Raw genomic sequence first — 17,907 nt, 5'->3', positions numbered from 1 at the left:
CATTTCCCTCGTTACACAGATGGAAATATAAGGGTCTTTCCAGTGCCTCCCAAAGATTAATAAATGTCAAAAGAAGAAAAAGTTAAGAATCCTCTATATCAAGCTTCCATAAACCTGTAAGACCTCAACATTAACATTCACAAGATGTTTTCTAGGACAATACAGATGGACAAGGGAAAAAAGAAATTCAGGGTGTTATTAGTTTGGAGTGTTTATTATTTTAGGGTCTTGGAAAACTATTTATTTATGGTTCCATTTCCATCTGTGTCACACAAATGCAAAGTAAACATCATTCCTGCCCCAAACAATTCTGGCTATGAATTACAGATAGAATCTTCAATGGGCAGCATTCCAGCACCTCTAGTGGGTCATCCTGGGAAAATTAGCTGCTTGTTTCATGCACTGAAGCAATACTTACGGGACGCTGTGCAACCAAAGGAAAGATCTGATACACATCATAAAGAAAATCCTTTCTTAATGAGATCCCAGTTAGAGCAAGGGACTGCTGGGAGAAGGAATAGTCTGAGAACTCTTTTCTGTGGACTGACAAATTTTACATTCCTGCTCATCCAGGACTTTTTTTTTCCCAGGTTTTTACTGTTTTAACTTTGTGCTTCCTCTGTTTCCCCAGTGCAGTTCGACATGATGAGGGCCTGTAACCTCATCGCCACGGTGGCTCTGACCGCGGGCCAGCTCATCTTTGTCCTGGGGCTCATGGAGCTCCCCATCATCTCCCAGGACACTCAGTGGTGGGAGGAGGCCATAGCTGCCGTGTTCCAACTTGCCAGTAAGTCCACTTCTTTTTACTGATGGAAAAGTACTCAGTATCTATTAAATCCAGGTGGAAAAGAGTTTCTTACTTTATAAATCTTTCAAGTGACAAAGAATAGCAAAAAGACCTAAATCTAAAAGCAAGTTCATTGTCTCTGAGAAACTCTCCCTATGAGATTCTGCAGGACATGAATAGAAGCTTTTATGTGGGATATATCAGAATGAGGCTTCTGCCAACCAAGAAAAACAAGCCTTTATTATTTCCTATGAAACCAGGAAGGCAAACATAAAAGAAATAAACTGGATGCACTGTAATCCCACAATTTAGCAGGATAAAATATACCAAAGGAACTGTGAGAAAGCAGAGCAGAAGGGCTAAGAAAATTTTTGAAGCCTTGTTGAAACATGATTATTTGCTTTTAGCTAACTGAATTTTACTCAACGACCACCAGCTGGATTTTGGCAGACAGATACCTCTGCAATCCAGCAAAGAAAACTGAAGTCAACTCTTACTGCTGTCTGCTATAAATAAAATTCCCACAGCAATTCTCACGGACTGTATACAGAAATGCATGAGGAAAGGCGGAAATGGGTTTATCACAATTCCACTTTGACAACAGTGGCAACAAAGTCTAAACATTCTGCAGTAATACTTTTCTTTACTACATAAAGTAAGTCACTCAGTATTCATTACACTAAGAGTATAAAATATATCCATGCAGGAAACTGTCATTAATGGAGTAACATTCCAGCTGCTTACAAGATCAGATTAAAAATACAACATTTTTATATATATATATATATATATATATATATATATATATAATTAATGTAAAAAACAGGTTATAATAAAGCAACACCATTTTATTTTAAATTTTAATTTTAACTTTAACAACTCAGGTTTACACCACTGCAAATCAGAATTTGGCCTAGGTCATTTACATAAGGTCTCACAGCAATAAAACGTTCAGGTTTATTTAGGTACATTAAGGACGAGGAACGTGAAATCCAAACAAGAGGAGGGTTCTGCAGAGGTTCTGTAACTCTCAAAGCACCTGATCCAGCTTCAGGTGCAGCAAGAGCCTCAAGCACCAGCCAGTGCTGCCGAAAGACAGATATACAGCCTTAGAATCACAGAATCATAGAATCAACTGGGTTGGAAACGACCTCTAGGATCATCAAGTCCAACCCTTGATCCAACTCTGCCGCGGTTACCAGACCATGGCACTGATGCCACATGCAGTCTCAGCTTAAACACCTTCAGGCCTTGCCATAAAAGCTCTCCCTAGAGCCCAACCATGGTCTATGTAACTGTGGATACCTTCTGGAGAGTTCTCCCTGACCCTCTGTGGTGCCTGCTGAGCTCTCCCTCCTCCTATCCTCCCCAAACTCACCCTGTGTGTTTTTCCCCAAGCGGAAAGGCATTCTGGCTCTGTTTGGATGTGTTGTTTCATTGACGAGCAGCACAGGGGACAGCCGTGGGCCTTTCTTCTGCCACAGCTGCTAATTTTAGACTGGGCCTTTTTTTTTTTTCCTGTGCTGGAGTCTGTTTTAAACACAGTCAGAGAGAGACTGAAGGGCGCCAGGATATCCCGACACAGGAGAAGGAAATGCCTGCTATTACCTGTTATGCAAGCTGAACCTTGAAATCCCCAGTGCTGGGAGGGGAGAGGGGAGGAAAGCTGGAGTCAGAATGATTAACAAAATACAAATGAGAATGGCTGAAGAAGCTGTTGGATCAAGGAGTTCATCTGCCTGATTGTGTTCAAAGGTGTAAAGGTAGCCTGTGACAGCTACGAAGACAGACATTGTGGGTCTGAATTTGCAGAAATAACACAGTGACTGTCACTGCCCCACCCCTTTGCAGTTACGCCACACTCTACCCATGGGTTTTCTGCCCATGATATTCATTTTACATCTCATTATCTTAATGTAAGTTTTCTGTTTAAACAAATTCCTTCCTGATATCCAGAACAACCAGTTGAAGTCTTCTGGAATGCATACTTTTGCAAAAAGTGGGAAGAAGTCATATCTGCCATTATCACAATATAATGGGATGACTTCCTGGAAACCTCCCTAGTTTTTTCAGGATAGCAGTGTATCAACTGCTGACTCCCTAGGATATCAGGGGTCTGCACTCACCAAATTCCCTGGATTTGGCCCAGGTGACAGCAATTTAGACATTATGGATGAAGTGCCTTTGATATCAGACAAAATCCACATGCAAAGGGTGAGCAAGCCCAGCATTTCTACTGCTCCGATGAAGGACTGATGCTGCACTGGGAGACAGAGTGTTCTACATTGAAAGGGAAGATAGTGGCCACCCCATATCCCAAGAGCCACAGACGACACTCAGTCTCTGAGCCTCCACTGAGACAGTGGCCTCTCAGCCTTTCTCAAAGAAAAGTAGCAATATTGGGCAAAAACATCAGAATAGTGAATACGATGCTTGCACTTAAAAGCATTTGGTCCATGCAAACAGTCCAAGAGAAACCCCTGCAAGGCTCTTCCCTGCTTCCTTTGAAGGGTTAAAGTCAAGGTACTTCAGGTCAGACAGATTATTTATGAGAGAAGAGTAGGTAATATTTAAGAATGAACATTTAATCTTATTAAATATTTCTGGCTGGGTAATTTCTGTCCATTACACTTTCAAGTGAAAGAACACTAGCACCAACCCCCTATTTTTTCCTTTTCAAAATCCAAATGATCTGAGGAATTGTTCTACAGTTCCTCATCCTGCCAGTACTTTCAGAAATTATCTTGAATCATGTTCCCTCTAATTCCAACTTCTGTTTGATCTCTACCTTTCATCCTGGAATACGCCAACAAGTGCTGAAGAGAACTGCAATGGTCAGTGGTAGAATGAGATCTCATATTATGGGGGAAGGCTCAACCTACAATTTTCTTATTTTTAGTCAACTGAAACTCTGTGTGGGTTTCATTAGAGTTTCCCATGGTCTGAACAGAAGTCCTTGTTGGCTTAGAAAACTAAGTGTGCTAAGTATTATCTCCAAAGTCTATCACAAGCTCAAATCAACCATTTCTAGTCCACTGGAGCTTACAGTGGCTCCAGGCTCCACCACTTCCTCACTCCTGCCACCTGCACATGCATTTGACAGCCATTCCAAAAGGATGGACAGAAAATAAAGCCCCAGGAAGCAAAGAGGAAGGAAAAAAGAGAGGAAACAGCACTGCTCCTGGGACAGCAACGGGATTCACACAGTTCTAAAGCTCCGCAGCCTCACACCTCCCTGTTAACAGGAAAGTGAGCTGTTTGCTTTGGAAAAGCCTCCTGGTGAAAATGGAACCAGCGTCGTACGTGGAATTTTGTGTCAAAGCTCAGAAGTGCCCCTTTAGAGGATTTTGCGGTTTCTGGTTTTTTCCAAGGAACTGTTAAAAACTCCATGTGCTGAATATAGGATGAATAACAGCTGACAGAAGAGCTGTTGGAAAGGGAAATCCACACTAACAGCACAGGGAAGAAAGAGCACTTCAGAGGATATTGAACTACTACAAGCACTAACCTGCCAGATGTGATCAGGCCTTGAGGGGCTCCAGCCAAGTCTTGATCTTGTATAATGATGGTTATCACAGATTTAAGAGTGAAATGTTAAAAACATAATAGGGAAAATCTGGGATAGAATACCCCTTACATTAGATCTCATCCTGGTTTCTGAATGTCCAAGACTGCAAACCTGAATCATAATGATTAATATCCTTGCCAGTCTGCTTTCAGCATTAAATTACTTTAATACATAATATCCTGAAGATTAAAAAGTTTTGTGTTCCTACTGAGCTTGTCATTTACAGCCAAATACATTACAGTCTTACCTCTCTTGAATTTCAAGCACTGCATTCCAGCTTTGCCCACTATGTTTTTCTGCCGATGCTGTGTTTCACTCCAGACCCCTAATCCATCACAGGAAAGCTGAGCTCAAGCATACTCTAATTCCCGTGCTGTTAAAACTAAATCAAACAGTTGTTGGACCATTTACCTTCTCTCTTCTTTCTGGGTCCAACCACTTTAGATTGACTGATATCCAGAAAAGTTCAGTGGAGATCAGAAGAGCACAGCAGCCATCGGAGAACAAGCCCGAAGATATTCCTGACAGAATGTGATCCTGGCTTCTGTATTACTTCCTTCCACCTTTTTCCCTCACGACACGCTCAAGTCAGATCTGTTCTAAGATGAAATCTATGGAGCTGTAAACCTACTACTTCCTGGAAAGGAAGCAAATAAATGAGGTGCTGTAAATAACCTAAAAATCATAACAAAAAGAGAGAACTTGACTGCTTGGCTAGTGCTTAATGTTTTTGCTCTTTCTCATTTTTATTTCACCTCAGTGCCAAATGTGCCTGCTCTTTATGTGGACTGCAAACATCACAATAAGTGATCTTGTTTTCACATACTTGCAAATGAACTACATTTTCAAAGATCTTAAAATCTAGAAGCCTATCCCACTTATTTTGTCTGAAGTAGTTCCTGGGAGCAGCTGAACCAGCAAACTGGGAAGGGCAGTAGCTCCCAAGAAGTGTCATGAACTCCTCATCTGGTATAGCTGCAGCAGGGAGAAGATTTGCCTGCATTCTTCATGGCTAAACACTGACAAGAGCAACAGGCAGGTTGTAGCATCTCAATGTCAAGGGCATATATTCTGATTAGAAATATGGTAATGAATTATTACCAGATCAATATCGTTTGGATATGCAAGGATAAGGAATGTTTTATGACAGCCACAGCATTAGAAATAATGCAGTAATAGGTGTGTGAAATGGAAAGTTCTTCAACTCATTCACTTTATTGCTTACAAACACACACATCATATATGCATGGAAGCATCTCATGGAAACAATTCAAGTTGCCTCCCTCAATCCAGTTATGCAGCTCTGACCCTCTGAGGTATCAGGAGATGAAGAGAGCACTTGAACAGTGAAAGCAGAAGATGACATTGAAATGTTCAGGAGGATCATTTGTCAATGACTGCTTCTCTCTGCACAGGGTATTTTGGCTCAGGCTGACCCCACCTGCAGTACTGCAGCCAGGTCTGGGATCCTCAGCGTAAGACAGACAGAGACCTGTTGGAGTGGGACCAGAGGAGCCCACGGAGATGCTCCGAGGGCTGGAGCCAGGCTGGGAGAGCTGGGGGTGTTCACCCAGAGAAGAGAAGGCTCCCGGGAGATTTGAGAGCCCCTTCCAGGGCCTAAAGGGTCTCCAGGAGAGCTGGAGAGGGACATGGGACAAGGACCTGGAGGGACAGGACAAGGGGGAATGGCTTCCCACTGCCAGAGGGCAGGGTTAGATGGGATTTTGGGAAGAAATTCTTCCCTGAGAGGGTGGTGAGGCCCTGGCACAGGTTGCCTAGAGAAGCTGTGGCTGCCCCATCCCTGGAATTGTCCAAGGCCAGGTTGGACAGGGCTTGGAGCTTGGATTGGAAGGTGTCCCTGCCCATGGCAGGGCATTGGAATGAGATGAATTTTAAGGTCCCTTCTCACCCAAACTATTCCATGATTCTGATTTATAACAGGACCTTATAGCTGTGTCTGATATGAAGTTTATTACAATTAAAGCAGAGCTTTAATTGGTTCCAGTTACCTCTGAATCCACGGTGTCAAGCAATGCTTATAGTCAACTTCCAGTGTGAGAGTCTGCACATTTATCCTTATTTAAACAGCTGTCCAAGAGGAATTCTGCCTAATTCACTGGGAATGCTTTTCGACCTTCTGTTCATAGGTTGGCATAATTTCTAAGGAAACCTCCAAAAGGTAACCCAGAAAAGCAAGTTACTGTCAATAGACCTAGACTGGTTAAACAGTGCTCTGCACCTTCCTTTGAAGATTTCTGACATAAAGTAGGATTCACTGCCTTACACTAACTAAATCTCCCATCAGGTTTAAGACAAGGACTGACAAAGAAGACAAGCCCTTGTAATTCAGAAAAGTGAAGGACAAGAGGGTCTTACTGCCCCTGAGAAGCTGTGCTACTCTCTTAATTCTAAGAGATGTTACATGCTACCAAGATCCTTGGAAGGAAATTTTAAATTTAAAAAAAAAAAAAAAAAGTTGTTGTTCTTAACAATGTCCTACTGAAACCTCAAGGGTCACTTGAGTCCCTGTGGCATTAGAAACCAAAGCATCATCCAGCCTGGTGCTGCAATGAAGAGCACACTACTGTTACAGAGGACCCACATTTGCCCTGCACAACTCCTTTAAGTGCCAAGCTGAAACAGGAAAAGGTATTTATTAACTAATCATTTGCATAAGTCCTACAGGAATCACTTTGGGAATCCATCTCGCACTGAGCTCCTACAAGCATCTCATTCAGGCGTGTGACTCATCACAGCTAAACCATTCCCTGTGAAACCTGATGGGGTACATAGAAAAGGAGGGAAACATTTCCCTTCCCTTTTTGCAGTTCTGCTGAACAAGCGTGGGTGGTGAATTCTCAACAGTCTGGCTGCTCTATTTTCCTTCTTCTCCCTTTTCCTGGCAGCAAAAGTCATCCTATAGGACAAGCTGTAAAGAGGAGGATTATAAATCCCAATAAAGACTTTCTGGCGACCCAGAAAAAACATAATGTGAATGTCTTCAACTGCACTATCCATGCACTAATAAAAAGGAAAAATGAGAATCAAGAGGTGTCTGAAAAAGCAACAAACTATCACAGAAGTAAAAAAGTGACTGTGAGAGTTCTTTCAAAATGCTAAAATTCCATAGTTGGCTTGCAGCCAGCTTCAGTCAAACAGGAAATCTAGCATACAGATCTGAAATGTAAGTTCAAAAAGTAACATTCTCCCAGCCCACCCCCACTGCCACAGTCAATACTGTCCCAACCAAAAGTCTTCCGAGTGACTTCGTTATCTGTTTCCTTCCCCAGTGGAAAAGCCCCCCCATTCCAGCTTGTTTTGCTATAGATGGGAAACAACCAGAGATAAACAGCAGCTCTATGGGAAAATAAAGCACTTCATGTAATGTCATCAGGATTTTTAGTGAAGATGTGGCCTCTGTGCAGACTTGAGACAATAAAGAATAAAATGATCTGAAATTGATTGTTGCACCTAATGAAATTAATTGAGGGAAATTCAGCCACGCATCTCAAAGTCTTGTCATCTCTACAAAACAGAAAAGAAACTAAACCAGATGAAAATGTTCAATATTTTCATAAATAAATTTAAATATGTCCCTTCTGCAGCCCTCCTTAACCTGCACTGTACATTATGAGCTCAGGAAGCCTGATGGCAAAGAGAGCAATTTTCTGATTATTTTTGGTAGAGTTGCCTATGGGAAATAGTCTGGGAAGCCAACTGTCTTCCTCCAGGTATCTTACTGGAATAGTGAAACTGAATTCAGACATTGCTACAAATATCTATCTAAAAAGGGAAAAGTTACCACAGTCAGTTCTAGTCCTGGAAACTATTCCTGAACAAGGTTAATTTTTATAGGGGTACTTCTAACTATTAAACAGCACAAATAAGTGAACTGCATGTGTTTGCCCAGCCATTTACATAACAGACTAAATGTTGATTAAGCTGTTACAGACAAAATCTATCCAAGCAAACTTTGGGGTTTTCACTCATCATCATCTTCACAAAAGCAGCATTCATCAAAATTTAAATCTTACCATCCTATGCAAACTCAGTCATTTTCGATCATTATGATTTCTTTACCCTTTGCTCTGGAGCTCCCACATTTATAACTCCAATATCAGGCCACACTAATATAAAATAAGAATGCTGGAAAATAACATTCTCAGTGACGTTTCCATTCTAGAGCTCACTGACACCTGCAGAACTCTAAAAACTGATTGAACAAACTCTACAGTAACATATTTTCTCCTCTCCCACATGTTTCTCTCTTCTTAAATGTCAGCTCCTGTCTAGCCTGCAGCAAAGGATTCTACACAGAGTCTCCATTTTCACTCAAGAGCTCTGGCAACTGGCTCCTGGGATCTGCCAACTCGGGGAGCTCTCAAACCAGTTCCTCCGCCCTGCCCAGCCACTGGCACAGAACTGGGAAAGGAGAGAAAGCCTCTTGCATGATTGGCTGCTCATCTGAGCAGGGTTCAGGCAAAGGGCCTGCAAAGGGAAATAGTCCTGCTAGCATAAATAGTTTTATTTTGGGACCTGTAAGGAAGCCTTAGTGCTTTTTTCCTGGTGGATAATTGCTCCATCAGATAGAACATGGAGATGTGCAGACATTTAGGACAGTAACTGGCCATAAGTGATACATAAGGAGAAAAGGAAAAGCTAAGTAATTTCAATTAAAAGCTGTGTATTTGGAAAAACATTTAAATACTGAAAATAGTCTACAGTGGAAATTAAGCTGCAAGACATGACACAGCATCAGGGTTACTCTGGTGTTTCTGAACCCATGTCTCTCTGCCACGAGACTCTCAAACAAATACTGCAAGAGAGTGTGTGTGAAGCAGACTATTGTTAATATTTATAACTGTCCCTTAGAGGTATCTGTGGGTAGTCACTGGTCCACATGACTTGTGCTCAAATTTCTTCCTGCTTGAAGTTTTATGATTTGCTTCACATCTTTTTTTTAAATTTATTTAATGCTTTATGGATTCCCTGTGAAAGTGTGTGTGAACTGGAAACAAGTTCTGAAAGGAAAATTGAAAATCAAAACTGATCATGTTTTCTCATGTGCCAGACTCCCCGGTAAGATGGGTCTCTTGATTTGTATCAATACCCTCCTTCCTGCCAATTTTAAACCTTAAGGAGATGAAAGAGGTCAACAACTCAGCTGCAGAAGGTGCAAACATCTCCCTTTCTCTCAATTTCCTACCTTCATAAGAAAATTCCTATTTATCATCCTTTGAACAGTGGACTGCAATCTCTTGCAGAGCAGAGCACTATCAGTCTGTGTCATCATTATAAGACCTAAATGAAGATGTAAAATTCCAAATTCTTTATAAGCACCTCACAACTAGCATCCTCTGCTCCCAGTGCTCTGAAATACAAAATAAAGACAGGGGAAGCTTCATCATCCAGGTTCCACAGGAGACAAACTGAGCCATCTCAGAGGAAAGACTAAAAAAACTGATTTATCTCACAATATGGGATCTGATCTCCCCCTCTCTTCTCTACCATGTACCTCAGGACAAACTGAACTCAGAGAAATGAAACTGGAAATGAGGGAAACCTATTGTTTCCCAGCTCTGCTAAAATCTTCTTGGGTGCTATTGCTAACAATCAATAGATTAAATCAATAGATTAAACTCATACAAGACCCAGATAACACTAAACAGCAAAGTCATGGGAACTCAAAAGCAGTTCAAGGAAACCTCACAGAAAAGAAAGAGCACAGTTAACTGTGGCTTTGAGGACAAAAGCAGTGTTCTGTGAATGCTGAAAAAACATGGGCAAACTTCAGTGACAATTTGGAATGCACCAGGAGAGAACATTCCCCCTCCCACATGGTGATGAGCTGAGCATGTGAATATACAGAAAAATAAGCTCCCTCATTTGCCTTCAAGAGTCCATCCAAGGATATAAATGACATTTGCCTGGCTTCAAAGGACCAGGATTTTACAAAGCATAAAGCATGTGATATCAGTGTGTCATCCAACAGTGATTACTGGGGGGGGGGGGGGGGGAATCAAGACTCAAGCTTAATTTGTCAAAAGCACAACTTCACCACTTTTCTACCTCTGCTCTAACTCAGTATGTTTTTGAACAGGAGTCAAGAAGCAACTTTCAAACCTGTATACTTGGAAATAACGCTGGATGACCACCTATACGCTGGGAATCCACCTCCGAATTGCTAACATGGAAATGCTCCCCTGAGCAAGTCTGTAGGCTCCGTTTGGGAGCACCAGCAAACCACGATTGTGTGGATCGGCAAGCTCTGCCACTCGGTGTGCTCCATGTGGCCACATTTTTCCCAGATGAAACTTGTTCACTTATAACTAAGCTGAACCATTAAATAACTAAGAGACTTACTGACAAAATCAAGGAGTTATTGTATCCTTACAACAGAGTCAACAGCCTAAAATCCCTCCAGGGAACATCAAGCCTTTTTCACAGCAGAGCAGCGAAAGAGCAGGAAAGAACCCGTAAGAACCTATTTCCTCCTCACCTATCCTCAGGCAGAGATGCCTCACTCCAAAGCCTCCCTGGCCGTGCCAGCTGTGGTACAGCTCTCCTCTCAGGAGGAGAAAGTGCAGCAAGCAATTGAGTTACAAATCACCTTCTAGATAGACATGGGAGAGCCAAAGATGCCAGACATCTCCTGAAGGAATATTCCTTCAGTGTTTGTATTATGAGGAGGAGAATTCAGCCTTCACATTATTGACTCTCAGAACAGTACAAGTGTCATGCCTTTAAGTAACGATTGATTTTTTCCTCCTATTTGTACTTCATTTCCCTCCTCTGTTTTTTTTATCTGTATATAACTCGAGTCTTTTCCATTTTCACTGCATTACTAGGACTCTTTTTAGAAACTTGATATAGTACATACTCAGGATGGGATCTTTCATGGAAAATAAAGGACCAGAGCCAGGGATCACATCATTGTCATCTATCCATGGGGACAGCGTTTGCAGGCACAAGCAGTGTGGCTAACTGAGAAGACACTATGCAGCCACTGGACTTACTTGCTCTTGACTTCTCCTTGCCCGTGACCTCAGGAAGATGGTGTCCAGAAATGTTCTGGCAGTTCATGGGTCTTTGTTTATTCTATCTCCCTTCATGAATGGGTCCTTTTGTGACATTCTTGTGTTATGGTGGTGGTTAAGGAAGTGTGTAGGAGAAGAAAGAGGAAACCTTTCCTTGGTTAGTGGAAATACTTAGAGGCATACTTGCCTCTTTGTATGTTTGTTTCAATCTAATCATAAATTACTTCTTTTAAAAAAGTGAAAAATAATTTTGTTTGACAATAGGGACAGGAAGGAAGACTAGGCTGGAGCCCCTCTGCTCTGGAGCCAGGCTGGGAGAGCTGGGGGTGTTCACCCAGAGAAGAGAAGGCTCCCGGGAGACCTGAGAGCCCCTTCCAGGGCCTAAAGGGTCTCCAAGAGAGTTGGAGAGGGACTTGAGACAAGGACCTGGAGGGACAGGACAAGGGGGAATGGCTTCCCACTGCCAGAGGGCAGGGTTAGATGGGATTTTGGGAAGAAATTCTTCCCTGGGAGGGTGGTGAGGCCCTGGTACAGGGCTAACATTGAGCCTCTGTTTAAGGCAGTACCATCGCGCCCAAATATGAATTCAACAACACATCCAGCACATCATAATAGGGGTGGAAAGGCTTTATAGACATTGAGTCTGTAAATGTTGAGATGCCTATGGTATCTTGCCACTACGGAAATTCAAGAGAAGAATTCATTAAAAAATAAGTCTGCCATTCTGCTTGCAGGTTTTGTTCTAGTTATTGGGCTGGTGACATTCTACCGCATCGGGCCATACACTAACCTCTCCTGGTCCTGCTACCTGAACATTGGAGCCTGCCTTTTGGCCACGCTGGCAGCTGCCATCCTGATCTGGAACATCCTCCACAGGCGCGAGGACTGCATGGCCCCCCGGGTCATCGTCATCAGCCGCACTCTGACCGCTCGCTTTCGCCGGGGCTTGGAAAACGACTACGTGGAGTCACCATGCTGAAGGAGAGCACTCGGAAGGGGAAGGATCTCCAAGGAGATCTGCATTGGAATTGTTTTTCTATAAATATATGCTATAATTTAAAACTAAGGGTTGAAAGACATCACAACGCTCACTCTTGTGGGCAGAGGCCCTCAATTATTATTTGGATGGGCTCCATCTATATATATATATATGTATAAAACACATAATATTATATATATTATATTATATTATATTGCCCTCTCCCTCTGCTGTACAGCACAGAATGTTGGATTGTCAGAATCCTGACAGAGAATCACAGCTGCATGGCAGCAGGGTCAGCTGGAGAAGACACCGAGTGTGTGCAATGAGAACACGGGAAAGGGAACCAAACACGTTTTCTCTGTCTGCATCAAGTTCTCCTGCTCCCTAATAATAAAGTAAAAAGCTATAGGCTTTGGAGTTAACAGGCAATCTGAGAAAGCAGAAAACTATAGAATAAGTGATGGGTTTAACAGCTGTTCAAATTTCATGACTCTCTAGTCCTTCCATCCACCTCTCTACAAGGAATGGATTCCCATTAGCTGTAACACCTGCTCCCAGCCCCAGCACAGCCCAGAGAGTAAACAGCAAAAGCAACTCCAACTATTTCAAGGTAAAGAAAGGGAATGCAGAAGAATTAAGTTGCATTTTTTCAGACACTTCTTTTGTATCCTGAGACAAAGGTTTGGGTTTGTCCCATGTGTAAACAGACAATAAAAATGAGAAGGGTACACAGCTAGAACAGGCTACACATGCTGCTGAAAAATCTACTTCAGTGTTACATTGAGGGCAAATATCTTCAGGAGGTTACCTGGACTCCCTAATAATCACAGATATGATTAACTTACATTGTTGGGAACTATTATCAAAACCAGATATTTCAGCCCAAATTGGTTTCTTTTCTTCCCAGCCAGCTTTAACATTTGCTGTGACATTAGAGTGCTATGGCAGGACATCAGCTCTGCCCAGCAATGCTCAGAGGGACATAACACAGGGAACACTGGAGAACAGAGCTGCCACTCAAGCACCCAAACTGGAAAGTAAGACACATATACAAGACTTCAGCATGAGATTTAAAAACAACCTGCCTGGTAACTTAATGTGGTCATGGCTAGGCTTAGTGAACGAAGATTTAGGAAGGCTCTATCCACATTTGTTACAAGCACGCTGGTGGCTAATGATGTGGTAACAAAGTGAAAAATGAATACCTTTGGAATGAGGCCTATTATAAGACTCACCCTGATAAGCACGTTGGCTCACAAAAGTCCTGTGCATGTAATTTTCAGGAAGAAAAACAACACACCAAAAACTATTATGCAGGAACACTTGGGATACAGGAACCTGAAGCAATGTCAGGTGTTTAAAAGCTCTCAGGATGCTGCTCTGAGCACAGTTAGTGATAGGTTTGACGGACCATGAGCTGTGAATGTTACAAATCCCTTAGGACTGTTGTGTTGCTCCCAGCTGAGTACACTGCTTTGCTTCTCTATTTCCACACTTTGTTAAAATGTGATCATCAAGCTGGCTCTTGAGTTCTGTTCTGCACTCAGTTTGGATGTGATAAGAAACTCAACCCCGACTGCTGCTCTGCACCACGTTTCAAGTGAGCAACACTCTGCAGAGACTGATGCTCTAGAACAACTGCACTGCTCTAGACTATCAGAGTAAACACCATAAAGCTGACAAAGAGTTTCTTCTAGCAGTAGGTTTGTAAAAACCAACTAAGATTAGTATTCATTTGCCTGCATTACTTTCTGGGAAAAAAAATAATTCCAAAAATAATATGCTATGATTAAATGCAGGGGGTTTTAAAATAAAATATTGTGGAATATTTAAGAGACATTATATTATTTCTCCTAATATTGCAATATCCATATTATAATAATGTACATTTAAATTTAAAAATCAGCTATGTGGTTGGTAAATCTGTAATACACGGTATTACTGTGATTATTTTAGTTGTATAAATAAAGTTGTGAATGTTCATTTTCTTCTAGTGATGACATGAGATTTTTGCCATTCATACATAGGATAAGGTTGCTGGTTATCAGTTACTCTTTCCTGTTTAGTAAAAAAGACTCACAGAGCTTGCAATGTCTTGTAGACAAAGAATAAGCAGAGAATGCATGAAGATGTCTTTAAAATAAATGTTTCATGTTGTTAAAATGAAAGGGAGAATGAAATCAAAGAGGGAAAAGGTAAGGAGAATTTAGAAGGATCAACACTTCATACGAACTTTGAACAAAAAATAAACTGCACCCAAAAAGAAACACATACAAATAGTTCTGATACCTTTTTATCAGCTTGATGGATTTAAAGGCCTCATCCATGTCTCCAGCGGTCAGATAGAAGCTGAAGTTCAGCATGGCATCCTGGGTGGTCTTATCACAGTCTCCCAAGCCAATAAAATCTCTCATGGGTCTCCTTGCAACCATCTGAGAGACCGTAGCTGAGCCAGGCTCTGGTGCTCCCTTCTCAGGATCTCCCAGCTAAAAGCAGAAGGTTGGCATTTAGGGATCAGGCAGGTTGAAACTCAGTCCTTTGTACATGTAATTAGTTACATTACTCCCACTACAGTCCAAGTTGTTTATTTCCGCAGGACCATGATCAATAGTGACAACAGTTGAGAGGTTTAGGAACTTCCTGGAAAATGCCCCAAAATATGGAATGTCATAGAAGAGATGAGCATACTGCAGTGAACAACCACAGTATGTCAGTGATCACTGGAGACTGGTATAATACCACAGAGAGGCAACCTCCTATTATTATAGTTATTATTATTATTATTACTACTATAATAGCAACAATTAAGTCCCCAGACTTCTGAAGATTTCAGATAAGCATTTCTCCAAGTTTAGTCTCTTCTCAAACATTAGTCTGCTGTTCTGAAAGTTAACTATAGAGACCCAGTTCTTTTATCCTTGCCTTCGTGTGAAGCTTATGAATACTGAAGCTCAGGTTCAAACCCTTCCCTATACAACTAGCAGTTGTGGAGCTTCAGAGATACTTTCACCAGCCACTGAAAAGCTCAAAGCAATTCAATCATTATTCAGAAGAAGAATAAAGTCTCAATCCTCAATGTCAAATGATCTGTCTGGAGTGTAACAAGGAAACTTTCCCAGGCCAAGCACAGTGGAAGTTGCACATACACTCTACCTCAATTGTATATTTAGATAACTAAATATTAAGGTTTACAGAAGCCAAGAAAAATAGCATTATATTATTATACAGTGGAAGTCTTAGATACAGTAAAAGACAGAAATCAAAAGCACAAATACGGTTGACTAAAACTTGGGGAATTTCTGGAACTAGGACAGTAAAGATATTGTAGCAACTAAGGAGAAACCTTGGAATGAAACTTGGTCAAAACAGGCTTGTTGCATCAGCTCAATTTGCTGTATTTAAAGCCGACTCTGTTCATATACTAAATCAGGCTTCCCAAATGAATTATTGTGTAACAAGTGATTTAGTCATGAAGAGTCATGAAGAGACCTACCAAGGAAGAAAATGGAAACAGAAAAGAGAGAAGAGGATGAAGGAAGAGGAGTAAAACAATGCAGATACTTACAGGTTTATAGACACATCCCCTCCGAAAACACAACTAATGGCAGCAATAATCCATACAGAGTTTAAAAAAAAATAAAAAGACATAATATCAAAGTAAAATAGCATGAGACATGTTGGAGAAAGACATGTTGGAGACATGTTAAAAGAAAGACTGGACAATGTAGCATATCACATTTGACCTTTCAAATTAAGGGAAAAAGGAAAGTAAAACAGAGTACAATTCTAAAAGCTTGATCTGCACAGGAAGGGTGACAAGAGGCAGTGCTTTGAAAGGGATGAATTGCAAAGTGCTGTTTGAATCTGAACACGTTAAGTAGAAAAACACCTCAATACATTTTCCCTGTTTAACACTGCTCTTAAACTACAGGAAATTAGGTTTGCATGATCCAACTGGCCTTAGTCAGATGACTTAGAGGATTAGAAGTCTCATTAATATTAATTCCCTGAAGATTTTACAAAACTAAATGCCTTAGTAGAACAAACACCCTTTTACACTCCCCTTTTACAACCTTTTACCCTTTTACACTCCCCTACAAGACAGGAACAGAGCAAATCATCATCCTGAGAGGCACCAGGAAACTCAGGTCAGCGCTTCACCAGAAACCAATCTAAGTAACAGGCTACAGCTCTCCCAGTATGCATGGAAGCATGCAGGGTATTTTTTACCTGAGATCCAAACAGTTTTGGATTGAAATTCAAGTTTAAGAGGTTAGAGCCTGCATTCCTGGCATTTGCAGTATTTGGTAACAGTGCAAGATGACTATTCTTGGGGATTAAGCTCCATTCCAACAAGGAAGTGGGTTGCTTCTGCCAAAGCTAGTAGGAAGTGTTCTCTCTTACAGCCTACATAAAGCTGACACACACACACAACCTGTACTTGCAACAGGCACAGTGAATAGATAAAGCAGAATTTTTTTCACATCCCTTTTTAAGTTGCATTCCTTGGTAATTCCTGTTTCTCCTACATTTGTATGTCACATTCAGTATGCAATACCCACAAAAAGCCAACTCATTGCAAATTCCACAATCCTGCCAAGTTCACCTGCATTAGAATTATCTTTATGTCATTTCTACATGTGATGCAGCCACTGCCATTGGAGTTCCTCTACTTACCCCAGACTCAATTTGGTTGAATTTGATCCCTATGCAGTGGAAAGTCTGAATTCTGGGAAGGGAAGGAATTGTTAAAGATTGCTTCACCTTTTTTGCAAAGTAATAATGCGGCACCTCTACGCCCAGCAGAACTTCATAGGATGAAGGCAGTGGAAAGCTGTCCTGCAGCAAAAGGCCATGCTCTTCAGTGCTGAAGAATGATATAATCCAAACATCCATCTGGAAAAGGAAGCAAAGCATTGTTTTGTTTTTATGCTGCAATATCCTTCTTTCTTTTTGTTTTTATTTTCCATATTCATTTGGCAGAAGCTTCTCTTGAAAATAATATGACATATACATTGACACACACAGTTGCTGGGGAGGGCAGGGCCACAGGCTTCCTCCCTGCTGTGAGCAGCCAGGGACTCCCTCTGCACAGGAACCTCCAGCTCTGCCTCCCAGCAGCCACTTTCACCCACCATAGAGAGAAAAGCCCCAGGCCACAGCTGCTCCAGCAGCCTCCTGACAGACCTGGCTCAGGGCAGTGAAACAGAATCATGGAACAGTTTGAGTTGGAAGAGATCTTAAAGCTCATCTCCTTCCACCCCCTGCCATGGGCAGGGACACCTTCCACTAGCCCAGGCTGCTCCAAGCCCTGTCCAACCTGTCCTTGGACACTTCCAGGGATGGGGCAGCCACACCTGTTTTCAACTTTAAAAAAAAAAAAATCATATTATTCCTATTATAAGTTCAGCAGCTCACTGATTGCTTTAAGATCCCAGGGAACAGTTCCTGTTACAGCTGAAATATTGACCTGACTCAAGCCAAAGTAATACATTTATTTCCAACAGAAGCTAATCAGACTTCTCATTTCTTA

General features: G+C 41.6%; 2 protein-coding genes across 6 annotated transcripts in view; one reads left to right on the top strand and one right to left on the bottom strand.

Moving 5' to 3' along the window:
* The window catches only part of TMEM204 (transmembrane protein 204), a 28,049-nt gene extending 13,692 nt beyond the window's left edge, over positions 1–14,357 (top strand). Inside the window, exons 2-3 of the mRNA XM_032703561.1 lie at positions 632–787; positions 12,127–14,357. Of these exons, the coding sequence (XP_032559452.1) occupies positions 632–787; positions 12,127–12,371 (401 nt within the window). The 3' untranslated portion in view covers positions 12,372–14,357. The remainder of the gene's footprint in view (positions 1–631; positions 788–12,126) is intronic.
* Positions 1–17,907, bottom strand: part of IFT140 (intraflagellar transport 140) — an 82,256-nt gene that overhangs the window by 30,373 nt on the left and 33,976 nt on the right. For all 5 annotated transcript variants that reach the window (XM_032703559.1, XM_032703557.1, XM_032703560.1 and 2 more), the window contains 2 exons: positions 17,139–17,270; positions 14,664–14,860 (listed from right to left, as the gene is read on the bottom strand). In XM_032703559.1, coding sequence (XP_032559450.1) covers positions 14,664–14,860; positions 17,139–17,270 — 329 coding nt within the window. The remainder of the gene's footprint in view (positions 1–14,663; positions 14,861–17,138; positions 17,271–17,907) is intronic.

Source organism: Chiroxiphia lanceolata, chromosome 16, assembly GCF_009829145.1.
Source record: "Chiroxiphia lanceolata isolate bChiLan1 chromosome 16, bChiLan1.pri, whole genome shotgun sequence".
In the NCBI taxonomy this organism is placed as follows: Eukaryota; Metazoa; Chordata; class Aves; order Passeriformes; family Pipridae; genus Chiroxiphia; species Chiroxiphia lanceolata.
Note: the sequence above shows the minus strand (reverse complement) of the source record. Positions and strands in the feature narration are given on the sequence as shown.